This window comes from Mya arenaria, chromosome 11 (genome assembly GCF_026914265.1).
Source record: "Mya arenaria isolate MELC-2E11 chromosome 11, ASM2691426v1".
Taxonomy (NCBI): domain Eukaryota; kingdom Metazoa; phylum Mollusca; class Bivalvia; order Myida; family Myidae; genus Mya; species Mya arenaria.
Genome location: NC_069132.1, coordinates 46,482,721 through 46,496,542, shown reverse-complemented (window position 1 = coordinate 46,496,542; position 13,822 = coordinate 46,482,721). Strand labels below are relative to the sequence as shown.

Below are 13,822 nucleotides of genomic sequence, written 5' to 3'. Positions count from 1 at the left end.
ACTAACTCCAAATGGAAATCAGAAAATCGAAATTACGTTGGAAGCACAGTTTCTGGGTGTTTATATTTACATTAAGTTTTACTCAAATACAGCAATTCTAAATATTTCCGTCATTAACTGTTAAACATAAATCAGAAATCAAAAAATTAGAAGTTGCAATATCATGAACTAGGAGCAAATGGGTGTGAATATATAGAGAAAAGTTTGGAAACTCATAAACCTTCACTTTACAGAACCCACATGGACTTGTTTAGATTTAACAACTGTCACAATATTGTAGTTTCTGGTCTAAAGGAGTACATTTTATATAAAATAGTAAACATTTCAATGTAATTTAGTGCATTTATTTAAAGTGCATTTGATTAAACTTAAGTATCTGATTAAGCATTGCTCCCGTCCAAAATTAGACAAATTCTCCAACGAACATATACGGTAACTGTGTCTTGCATCATCATGCACGCTTCATTTTCAATGCCCTTGCCACGTGTCACCTGACTCAGGTTCCACAACAAATGTATTCAATTGGCTGCCATGGAAATGCATGCAGCCTCCCAACAAAATATTGATTGTGTAACATATGCGGCAACGATAATAACTTTTTTTATTCCCGCAGTTTTAACACCTTGGGTCTTAGTCACCTATGGCTAAACAATGGTGCTACATGATGCCAATGTAATTAGGAAGCAAATATTGAGCATTGAATACTACGTTGACAGTATTTCAAGCTTCAGATTCAATGAAGTGCTTTGCTTTGTTTTTCTTAATGTTAAAACATTTCAAGTAATTCATATAATAGATCCATGGATGAGATTTCAGTCTTTATGCATCCCTGCAGGAAATTAATTAATGCCACAAATGTTTTCCTATCATAATAACGTATGACAGGTTTTGTATTTTTTTTGTCAAATGAATATTTTTTACATGCAATCATTTTGAATGGAATAGCAAGGTTTTTTTGTTCAATATATTTTGAACTTGACAAGAATGATGATGATGATGATGATGATGATGATGATGATGATGATGATGATGATGATGATGATGATGATGATGATGATGCTGTAAATGATGATGAAGCCAAAATGAAGATGATAATGCTTAAGAGGTTCAAATGAAGCCAATGTTAACATTGACCATGTAATGACAAGATAGACAACTCTTAAGGATAGTGCAGAAATAACCAATACTGGAGTTACTTCCCTTCATTCTGGCCTCTTCATTGGAAGGGAAATAATCCCACTACTGTCTTAGTAACTACCCTTGAAATGATAGACAATCCTTGTACTTGAAACATAAATATTTGTCACGATTACTTCCCTTTGTATACAAAACAATATATGAGAATGACTCATCCAAGAGATATATAATTCACTAGCTGGATAAAAAATTATTTTTGTAACCACTCGACTGAACATGATTTGTTAACGGGAGAGATGAATTTATATCAGCATGTAGCATAAACACGCCTGAGTTAACACGCTTAATGGAAATAAACATTAACGATTCATCAGTCCAGGTGTATAAAACTGCACCTTCGGTAAGAAAATACATAGAGGCTTAAAGGTATGGCCATTTTTAAGTAGATGAGATTACTAGTTCAAATAGTCTAGACATAAAATCAAGCCTACCTACATATATGACTTTGAAACTAGATGATGACTGAATATGATATAGCAATCAAGTATGACTAAAGTTTGTGTAATCGCATGAAAAAATACAAACTTTATATATAATTTACAAAATATAGACAATCTCTCTTTCTGTAAACAGTGGCTTCGGATCTGTAGACTTAAACATTATACGATTATCCACATTCCATTGTTAACTTCTTCAACAGTATGAACTTGTTCAAGAAACTTAACACTGTAAAATTATGTGAAAGACAATTTACATCATAAGTCCAGCATATAAGTTAAGCAGCATATGACAATACAAACTACTGTCACTGTTTGAAGAGATCCAAATAATACTTTATTCATGGGTATATAATGTAGATTTTGATTTTTTATAGCTATTCAGGACACTTCAATTTTGCAACAAATACATCCATAAGATGTCGTGGGCCCTTTAGCATAAATATAGTCATATTGATTGGTCCTTTAATTGGCGCAGCAGGAAAAGGAAGTGATAGTATGTACAATATGAATCAGCTGTTTCCTGCAGTACGTCTGGAGGTGGAGCAAGATTTTGAGAACAGCGTGGTTCTTGTCATTTGGGTGCATGTATATACATGAAGTATTGAATGTAAAAATCAGAACAACAAATAGCGCCCTACAAGCCTAAAATACATACAGAAGCTGACTTCAATAGCCTACACCAATCCATACCTTGTGCTCCACAACAACAGATTCCAGCTCCTCATACTGCCAAGTGTGTGACATCTGGCTCTTCAGGTGATCCTCAATCCCATCTAGCCAGCCCTTCAGACATCCCAGGTCTACCTCCAGGTCTGTATTACACAAATGATACACAGGTTAGGACAATACACTGTTAGATATGTGCATTTGTGAGATTTGTGATACACCAATCATACACAAGTTAGGACTATACACTGTTAAATATGCGCATTTGTGATACACCAATCATACACAAGTTAGACCATACACTGTTAGATATGTGCATCTATAATACACCTATCATACACAAGTTAGGACCATATAAAGCCAGGTGTGGGAATCTGTAATACAGCAATCATACACAATTAGGACCATACAAAGCCAGGTGTGGGCATCTGTAATAAAACAATCATACACAAGTCAGGACCATACACTGTTAGATATGTGCATCTGTAATACACCAATCATATACAAGTTAGACCATACACTGTTAGATATGTGCATCTGTAATACACCAATCATATACAAGTTAGACCATACACTGTTAGATATGTGCATCTGTAATACACCTCTCATATACAAGTTAGGACCATACACTGTTAGATATGTGCATCTGTAATACACCAATCATATACAAGTTAGGACCATACACTGTTAGATATGTGCATCTGTAATACACCAATCATATACAAGTTAGGACCATACACTGTTAGATATGTGCATCTGTAATACACCAATCATACACAAGTTAGACCATACACTGTTAGATATGTGCATCTGTAATACACCAATCATACACAAGTTAGGACCATACAAAGCTAGGTGTAGGCATCTGTAAAGCAATACTCAACAAGAGTGTTTGTCAAACATTATGCCCCCCCCCCCCCCCCCCCCTGAGCGCCATGTTGTCAGGATTATATGGACAATTGAATGAAATATGCATGGACCGAAATGACAGCTGATTTGTTGCTGTTTTAAGATTATGACCATTAAAGTGTGAGGATAAAGTGTGTTATGACCGTCATGATCTTTGACTCTATGAACTCAAAATCCAGAGTCATCAGCTGGTCACCAGAAACCTAAATGTCAAGTTTGAGGGCCATGGGTGCAGGCATTGTCAAGTTATCACAAGACAAGTTTTTTTCGTTCAAGGTCACTGTGACCTTGACCTTTGACCCGATGACCCCTTATATCATAAGGGGTCATCTACAAGTCAGATGCAACTCCAAGTCAAGTTTGAAGGCCATGGGTTCAGGCATTGTTGAGTTATCACTCGGACAACCTTTTACCATTCAAGATCACTGTGACCTTGACCTTTGGCTCTATCAATCCTTAAATCAATAAGGGTGATCTACTGGTCAGGCTTAACATCCATGTCAAGTTTAATGATCATAGGTTCAGGCATTGTTGAGATATCAGTGGGGGAAGATTTGTTAACTTTTTTCTGTTAAAGGTTACTGTGACATTGACCTTGGCCTGATGACCCCCAAAAGTCATCTACTGGGCAGGCCCAACCTTCATGTCAAGTTTGATGACCATAGGTCCAAGAATTGTCGAGTTTGCTTTCAAGGTCACTGTGACCTTGACCTTTGACCCCTAAAATCAATAGGGGTCATCTACTGGTCAGGCCCAACCTCCATGTCAAGTTTGATGACCATAGGTCCAAGAATTGTCGAGTTTGCTTTCAAGGTCACTGTGACCTTGACCGTTGACCCCTAAACTCAATAGGGGTCATCTACTGGTCAGGCCCAACCTCCATGTCAAGTTTGAGGGCCATGGGTGCAGGCATTGTTGAGTTATCACTTGGACAACCTTTTATTATTCAAGGTCACTGTGACCTTGACCTTTGGCCCAATGACCCCTAAAATTAATAGGGACAATCTCCTGGCCAGGCTCAACCTCCATATCAAGTTTGAGGGCCATGGGTGCAGCCATTGTCAAGTTATCACTCGGATAACCTTTTACCATTCCAGGTCACTGTGACCTTGACCTTTGGCCCAATGACCCCTTAAATCAATAGGGACCATCTTCTGGCCAGGCCCAACCTCCAAGTCAAGTTTGAGGGCCATGGGTGCAGGCATTGTCAAGTTATCACTCGGACAACCTTTTATCATTCCAGGTCACTGTGACCTTGACCTTTGGCCAGATGACCCCCAAAAACCATAGGGGTCATCTCCTGGTCAGGCCAATTCTCCAAGTCAAGTTTGAGGGCCATGGGTGCAGGCATTTTTGAGTTATCAATCGGACAACCTTTTACCATTCAAGGTCACTGTGATCTTGACCTTTGGCCCAATGACCCCCAAAAACAATAGGGGTCATCTACTGGTCAAGCCCAACCTCCAAGTCAAGTTTGAGGGCCATGGGTGCAGGCATTGTTGAGTTATCACTCGAACAACCTTTTACCATTCAAGGTCACTGTGACCTTGACCTTTGACCCATTGAGCCCAAAAAACAATAGGGGTCAGCTACTGGTCAGGCCCAACCTCCAAGTCAAGTTTGAGGGCCATGGGTGCAGACATTTTCACGTTATCACTCAGACAACCTTTTACCATTCAAGGTCACTGTGACCTTGACCTTTGGCCTGATGACCCCCAAAAACAATAGGGGTCATCTACTTGTCAGGCTCAACCTCCATGTCAAGTTTGAGGGCCATGGGTGCAGGCATTGTTGAGTTATCACTCGGACAAGCTTTAAAATTATTTTACCATTAAAGGTCACTGTGACCTTGACCTTTGACCTGATGACCGTCAAAATCAATAGGGGTCATCTACTGGTCAGGCCCAACCTTCATGTGAAGTTTGATGACCATACGTCCAGGAATTGTTCAGTTATCACTCGGACAAGCTTTGGTCTACCGACGGACCGACCGACCGACATACCGACATGCCTGTGCAAAGCAATATACCCCTCTTCTTCGAAGGGGGGCATAACAATACACAAGATCTATCACAGAATTTACAGATTTATATCCTTCCATGCCCAAGTGTCGGAAATACTGCCTGGCTAGAATAATTAAAATAATCAAGTGGAACGTGTCCCACTGCAGATTATTGTCAATAATGGAGACAAATTAGGAAGATCGGATAATATTGGTACGGTAACGCATTGCCATATATAGCACGTAACCTTGACCTCGAAGATAGGCACACTGATGGTCACTTCATACAAACAATTTTAAATTCCAACCTTGTACAACAAGGATAAGCACCAGACACAAATTAACATCTGTAAGGCTTATATAGCCAAACATACCAAGTTCAGAAAGTGCTTTGACCTTAAGCTCAAAGGTAGGGGCACTGGTCATTGTCAGGAATGACATGTGTCATTTTAAGGACCTTATTTGAGCAAGCCAGGTTATTCTGAAATAGTTTTGTCTCATGTGGCTCATTTTGAAGGCTTTATATACTGTAGTATAACTCTTTATAAGGAAATGGTAATTTATGTCACTGTATCAAGCAGCAAAGCCTAGATATTTTCTAATTAAGGAATTGAAGCCTAGTGCCCTTTTTCCAGACTGTGGAATGTGGTTTGCATGACATAACCTCATAACTGACTATGGCAGATACCAATAAAAACTCTTTCTGATTAAAAATACCTGCTGCTCCCCATCTGTATTGTTCTATTATCTGTTTCCTACCAACTTCTGATGGTAATCAATAAATTCCTTAGAATTGTAGGCAGTATTTATGAAGGAAGAGCCTACATTAGGTAACATAATTTTAAACAGATCCTTTGATTTTGTTGGGAAAAACAAGAGCATGTTCTAAAATTACTAAAATGCTTTGTTATCTCCAGATATAAATGTATGTATTGCTGGTCGGAAAATCAATTCAAAGAAACATAAAATGTTCATCTTTCTAAGCATGCACATAACTGCAAAATGAAATATGAGCAGATATTTATCTTCAATATCTGTTTCTGAACAAATATTTAATTTAATGAAAATACTTTGATGTTTATTATACACATCAAAGCTACTATTTCTTTCTGAAAATGAACATTTATCATGTAGGAAGTGTCACACCATACATATTCTGGGCAGCATTTTCTATCCTATCTTGAAAACTCCTTTATATTTTACAATTTACTAATCATATTAAAAGATGACCAACAATCAATATAAATCATTAAAGCATGAATAGGGCACAGGCTTCATTGCATCTAACGGCTTTGGACAAACTTTTAATTCCAAGTCAAATTCCAGCTTTTAAGACAGCACCATTCTTCTAATGCAAAATATACCTTTAAGCATGGACAGAGGATCTTGGTTGAGGTTTTTGGGCTTCACAGCGGTCAGGATTGTTGTCCACTGTGTGTTCACCTCCTTCAAGAAAACATCCACCTCCTCCCTCAGAACAGGTTGACAGGTTTTCAGTTGTGTGGCATAGTCATTCAGGAGCTGAAGTTTGGGGGACCTCTCTAGTTCCTCGTAGTAGCTCTGAAAATAGACATGATGTCATAATGTTATAAATAAATATAGCTTGATCTTTGACCTCCTTCATAAAAAACATCCACATGCTCTGTGAGAAAAAGGCTGGCAGGTCTTTAGCTGGGTTGCACTGACGATCAATGTTGCAAGTTTGGGGACTGTTTTACCTTCTCATTGTAGCTCTATAAATAACATTATGTCCGTGAGTTACTATAAATAGATCTGACAAGTTTGTAGTTGTGTATCATTCTTTTGGTGTAATAACATTGTTAGTATTCTTCAAATTCAACTTAGGAAGAAAGCTTTTTTCACCACAACTCTGGGGACCGCTCAGGCTCCTTAAAGAAGCTCTCAAAGTCAACATGGATGTCTTAAAGATACTATAAATAGATTGTTGTTGGAATAGCTCAATGCCGGAACAAGCTGCTCCAATGAAAGGTCAAAGACATCTATTACAATGGAGGACAATAAAACATTGCATGCCACTGAAAAATTAATCAGACTGGAGGAAAATCACTCTACTAGAAGCAGGGGTTCCAAACAGCTGATTGTCAATCCCCAAAATAGCTGGGGGAATAGGGATTCATGCCTTCAGCAAGACCCCTTTCGAAATTGATTCATAAGTCATTTATATGTATTTCAATGTACTTCCTATGTTTTGTATGCAAATGTCCAAGCAAAGTACTACATTTACAACTGTACAATCATGCAAAATTAAAAGCTCTCAATCCAAATTGATCCTGAACTTTAAATCCCTGTTGTAGACTGTTTAAGCAAGGACTAATTGACTGGTATGTTAAACTATCCATTAAGGGATTGCATGTTAATTGATTGGCCGCAGATCAGAATGCAGATCAAACCTCTCCAAGAATGTGGTAGGCATCACTTTGACATGCAGATGCCATGGCTACATGGTTATTGCAACTGGTTTTAGTTTGTAACTTATTTCAGCTTAATCATAAGACAATAACAAGAGGGCCAAATGGCCCTGAATCGCTCACCTGTCATATATTGCACATTCTTCCATTATATACAAATATTGAAAACCTAAGCCTATGAACACGGGGCGTGGCCAATTTTGACCCCAGGGCTAAAGTTTGAACAATCTTAATAGTGGTCCGATAAACGATGCTTCATACCAAATATCTAAGGCCTTCGCCTTTTGGTTTCGGAGAAGAAGATTTTTTAAGTTTTCATCATATACATATATAACGAAACCCATGACCGCCCGGGTGGGGCCATTTTTTGACCCCAGGGCCAAAGATTGAACAATATTGGTACAAGTCAACTAGATGATATATCATGCCAAATATCTAAGCTCTTGTCACTACTTGATTTTACGTGTGTATCTATATATGTATATTTGTTATCAATTGTTGTATGTGGCCCATATTGGTAAATTGGTATGTGTACTAAATATGTTATCCAGTTTAAATTAAGACGTTACTTGTCTTTGTGAGAAGATTTTTTAAGTTATCACTTTTAATATAACACATATACAGAAAACCCATCAGCCCCGGGGTGTGGCCAATTTTGACCCCAGGGCCATAATTTGAACAAACTTTGTAGAGGTCCACTAGACGATGAATCATGCCAAATATCTAAGCTCTAAGCAACGTAAGTTCAGAGGAGATGATTTTTGAAGTTTTCACTATAAACATATAGAGAAAACCCATGACCCCCCAAGGGGGCGGGGCAAATTTTGACCCCAAGGCCATAATTTGAACAATCTTTGTAGAGGTCCACTAGACGATGAATCATGCCAAATATCTAAGCTCTAGTCCAAGTAAGTTCAGAGGAGAAGATTTTTTAAGTTTTAACTATAAACATAAAGAGAATACCCTAACCCCCTGGGGCAGGGCCAATTTTGACCCCAAGGCCATAATTTGAACAATCTTTGTAGAGGTCCACTAGACGATGAATCATGCCAAATATCTAAGCTCTAAGCAACGTAAGTTCAGAGGAGATTTTTAATTTTTTTCACTATAAACATAAAGAGAAAACCCATGACCCCCCGGGGCGGGGCCAATTTTGACCCCAGGGCCATAATTTGAACAATCTTGGTAGAGGACCATTTGGTGATCCTACCTACCATATATCAACGGCCTAAGCCTTGTGGTTTGGGAGAAGAAGATTTTTAAAGTTTTTCCTTTTGGTTGCCATGGCAACCAGAGTTCTGCATGGAATTGAATTCTTTGAACAACTTTGATAGAAGACCACCCAAGGAACATCCCTATGAAGTTTTATTAATATTGGCCCAGCGGTTAAGGAGGAGATGTCTTTTAAGTAAATTGTTGACGGACGACGCACGCCGCACGACGGACAAAAGGCGATCACAAAAGCTCACCATGTCACAAAGTGACAGGTGAGCTAAAAAATAAATAACTCATGTTGACGGATCAATTTCCTGACTTTCCTCTCTCTCTGAGTCCTAAAGAGAACATGCCCTGTTGAGGCTCAAGCCAACTTCTCGAGTGATAGGCAGATACCTTAACTAGACAACTCTCTCAAACACTATATATTTTTTTCAAACCAAGCAGGAGATGCTACAAACTTGGCAAATTATTACTTAATCTGTTGATTTTATTGTTGAGCACGGTTGATGTCCAATTTTGCTAAATCATGATTAGTATTGAAAGATTTCTTTTGCTTTATCAAAACTTTTGTTGCTTGTTCTAGTTTGACAGGCAAGTGAGGCCATGTGAGGTCAGACCAAGTCATTTATTACAAGGTGTCAGAAAAATATTCCATTACTATTTTCTTGGCTTCATGCACTATTAATGGTTAATTTGTTTTAGTTTCCGCAAATTGCTATTACCTGAGACTCACAGCCTGCCTATCAATATCAAGATGAAGGTTGGAAAATAAAACATGTCAATTTTCTAGCCGTTGTCCTAATTACTAACAAACAAAAATGCCATAGAAGAATGCTGCAGAGGGAATGCCAGCAATTGTCAGTTGTTTTCTACTTTCAATCAAACCAGGGGGCAACACTTAACAATTATGAAACCCAGAGTTATGGGTCTTGCTGTAAATGTGTGTAATGTCACTGGCAACATGCAAACCAAGTTTATTACCTTAAACAGATTAGGAGTAATGGCCTACGTTATTTTTTTGCATGTGAAAACAATACTAAAGGCTATGACAATATCTCAATTTTTTAGTAGAATACTAAGATGTTTTATACTACTTTTCTTTAGAAATACAATGTACATATTACACATGACCATAACTATTTAGGCATATAAACATTCTACATTTTTACCACAAGTTAAGACCATACCAAGCCACTACCTTGTTAATCTGCAAGGTTACTGGATTATTTTATCAGCCATAAATGAAATAACTCCTACAGATCAGTATGTAACAATTGCTCACCAAAATAGGCACAGTGTTAGGCAATGGCCTTATTACAAACAAGTTTGAAAACAATTGAGGACATCAACACCAGTAGGCTATCACACTACATTCACCATTGTTTGAATAAAAAGCTAAAAAAGGTCCAAACTAAATCTTTTTAAAGATGGAACCAAAGCTTTTCAGTTCTCTATTGCGTATAATAAATTCAGATAACAGATACATACATGTTACATTTGAAAGTAAATTATCTTTATATATACATATATATATATTTAGGTCACATTTTTTCAGTCACCATATAACTGCATGAAGGTTTAAAGTTATTCAGTACATATATGGCCATACATATGTAATCTTTCATAATGGCAGTATGGTATGTTACAAGCTGTGAGACTGGCACAGATCCAGGTCAAAATGCACAAAACAACTTTTATCACAGCCTAAAAAGCTGATTTAGAGTTCAAAGTTGAAATAACAGCTAATATTATAGACAGTTTAGAGCATTTTGAAATACTATTATTACTAGAACTATTAAATCAATGAAATATACAAACACAGTTATTACCGTAGTGGGTGTCATCATTTATTTTCAATTAAAAGATTTTTCAACAAATTTAATATAAATTAATTATTATTTCAGTGAGTATCATTTATGCTAAAAAATATACTAAAATCAAAGAGTCTAGTATAGCAGTTCAGACAACAATATCCTGACTTGGTATAAGGGGAGAGGTATATATCATTCTATTGACATTTGTGTGGATGCAGTCAAAATAATTGACAGAAAAAGCAAGTGATGGAAAACATCAAATAATCACACTGTATATTCCAAGTTTACTGTTCATGGTGTTTTCATCTTTTTATGTTCAGGTAATTACAGAGATACATTTACATGAGAGAGATCAAGTAGGTTTGTCTTCATTTCATTAAACACCCATTAATCAAAGTCAATGTACACTAAACTAACAAAGAAACCATGGTGTGTTGTTAAATAAAGACTTGCTATAACAGGGTTCAACCAACATTGTTATAGAAAGTACTCATTGTAGGTTATGCCTAAAAATTAAGAAAGAATAACAATAACATAGATATTGACAACAGAGATGATAAAAAATATAATGAAAACAAGTGATGCTGCTAGTGCTTTTAACACATCAGCATTTATTGTTTCAGTGGAATTTTAAATCCCAATTTTAAATATGATCATTTTTCCTCAGCTCAGTTTCTTAGGCCTAAAAAAAATTACATTTGGTTCAGGTTACCCGACCCTACCTACGCAATAGGGGCCGACCCTACGGTTTTTATAGTCAGTTTGAAAAAAAAAATGAAAAACTTAAAAAAGGTTTTTAAATATGGAGTTTAAAACCTTAAATGCGTATACAGGAGATGACTTTAACACCATTCTCCAATGATGAAAATGACGTTATATAAAGCCTAATAAAAAAATAAAATAAAAAAAATAACAAGAGCTGTCACAGTATGTGACGAATGCCCCCGAATGTGACATTGACCTACGAACAAGGTCAGTACATGAAAAGTTGATCTTGCCTTTACGTGTCAAATACATATGGCAAGTTATTTTAAATTGCCTCTGAACATAAAAAAATACCACCCATACTTGACAACCTACACTGTTATGTCCTTATATTCAGAATTCCCTTTTGAATAAACACTTAGTGTATCTTTCACCTTAGAGGTAGGGACATGGGTCTTGCACACGACACGTCGTCTTCGTATGTGGAACACATGTAGCAAGTGATTTTAAAATCTGTCCATACAAGGGAAAGTAACAGCCCTGACACGACAACCTATACTCTATGTCCTTATATGCAACACTCCATTGTGAATAAACACTAAGTGTGACCTTGACCTTTGAGGTAGGGACACGGGTCTTGCACGCGACACGTCGTCTTGGTATGTGGAACACATGTGACAAGTTATTTTAAAATCTGTCCATACAAGGGAAAGTTACAACCCAGACACGACAACCTATACTCTATGTCCTTATATGCAGCACTCCATTGTGAATAAACACTATGTGTGACCTTGACCTTTGAGGCAGGGACACGGGTCTTGCATGCGACACGTCGTCTTGGTATGTGGAACACATGCGGCAAGTTATTTTAAAATCTGTCCATACAAGAGAAAGTTACAGCCCGGACACAACGACCTATACTCTATGTCCTTATATGCAGCACTCCATTGTGAATAAACACTAAGTGTGACCTTGACCTTTGAGGTAGGGACACGGGTCTTGCACGCGAAACGTCGTCTTGGTATGTGGAACACATGTGGCAAGTTATTTTAAAATCTGTCCATACAAGGGAAAGTTACAGCCCGGACACGACAACCTATACTCTATGTCCTTATATGCAGCACTCCATTGTGAATAAACACTAAGTGTGATCTTGACCTTTGAGGTAGGGACACGGGTCTTGCACACGACACGTCCTCTTGGTATGTGGAACACATGTGGCAAGTTATTTTAAAATCTGTCCATACAAGGGAAAGTTACAGCCCTGACACGACAACCTATACTCTATGTCCTTATATGCAACACTCCATTGTGAATAAACACTAAGTGTGACCTTGACCTTTGAGGTAGGGACACGGGTTTTGCATGCGACACGTCGTCTTGGTATGTGGAACACATTTGGCAAGTTATTTTAAAATCTGTCCATACAAGGGAAAGTTACAGCCCGGACACGACAACCTATACTCTATGTCCTTATATGCAACACTCCATTGTGAATAAACACTAAGTGTGACCTTGACCTTTGAGGTAGGGACACGAGTCTTGCACGCCACACGTCGTCTTGGTATGTGGAACACATGTAGCGAGTTATTTTAAAATCTGTCCATACAAGGGAAAGTTACAGAGCCGGACGGACGGACGGACGGACGGTGCGATTTTAATATGCCCACCTTCGGGGCATAAAAAACCTACCTACCCTACCTATTTTTGAAAAGGATGTAACCCTAACCAAACAAATTTTTTTTAGGCCTTACAAATAAAGGGATAAAAGAATAAAACACTTAATCATGTTCTAGACTGTATGTGGTATGGTATATATCAATATATCAACTGTCATGTCAAGCACTGAAATCAGATTGAACAAAAATACTTATAATATATTGTAATTCTGTATAAGAAACCATTTTGAATTATTGAACTTCAAGTCTTTTGGTAATTTTCTCTCTTTTTTGTGAGTTACAATATCATTAACAATGTTTCAGTTATAAGACATGGAAACAATTAAATTACCAATCATAACTGTAATATCTATCTAACTGTACTCAATATCTAAATGGTAAGGACATTGTTTAAAACATCTGGTTTGAATAGTCCCTTGTCCAGACATTTTTCAGTGGGTTGGTTGGTTGGGCTACTGCATACACAGTCTTTCACATTTCTCTATTTCTGGGAGATAATTACATTTTATTAATAAATCATGTTAAATCATTTATAATCTTTTCCTCACCCTATTCAGGTACTTCTCGGACAGAGCCAGCGTTGACGAGGCCTTCTGTGATATGGCCGCCTCAATTGTTTTCAGCCAATCAGAAATCTCCTTGTATTGGGTGAGAAACTCTTGGAACGAAACATGGGATGTCCTTGTAGCCTCCTCCATCTCGCCCTCCTGTGACATCTAGTGAAAATATATGCTTGGAATAACTTAAATGTCATAGTGTAAGG

General features: G+C 37.5%; 1 protein-coding gene across 4 annotated transcripts in view; it reads right to left on the bottom strand.

Annotated features, from left to right (window-relative positions):
• Window positions 1–13,822, bottom strand: part of LOC128208037 (uncharacterized) — an 80,477-nt gene that overhangs the window by 46,008 nt on the left and 20,647 nt on the right. For all 4 annotated transcript variants that reach the window (XM_052911331.1, XM_052911332.1, XM_052911333.1 and 1 more), the window contains exons 5-7: window positions 13,608–13,775; window positions 6,579–6,774; window positions 2,328–2,449 (exon numbers count right to left, since the gene is read on the bottom strand). In XM_052911331.1, coding sequence (XP_052767291.1) covers window positions 2,328–2,449; window positions 6,579–6,774; window positions 13,608–13,775 — 486 coding nt within the window. The remainder of the gene's footprint in view (window positions 1–2,327; window positions 2,450–6,578; window positions 6,775–13,607; window positions 13,776–13,822) is intronic.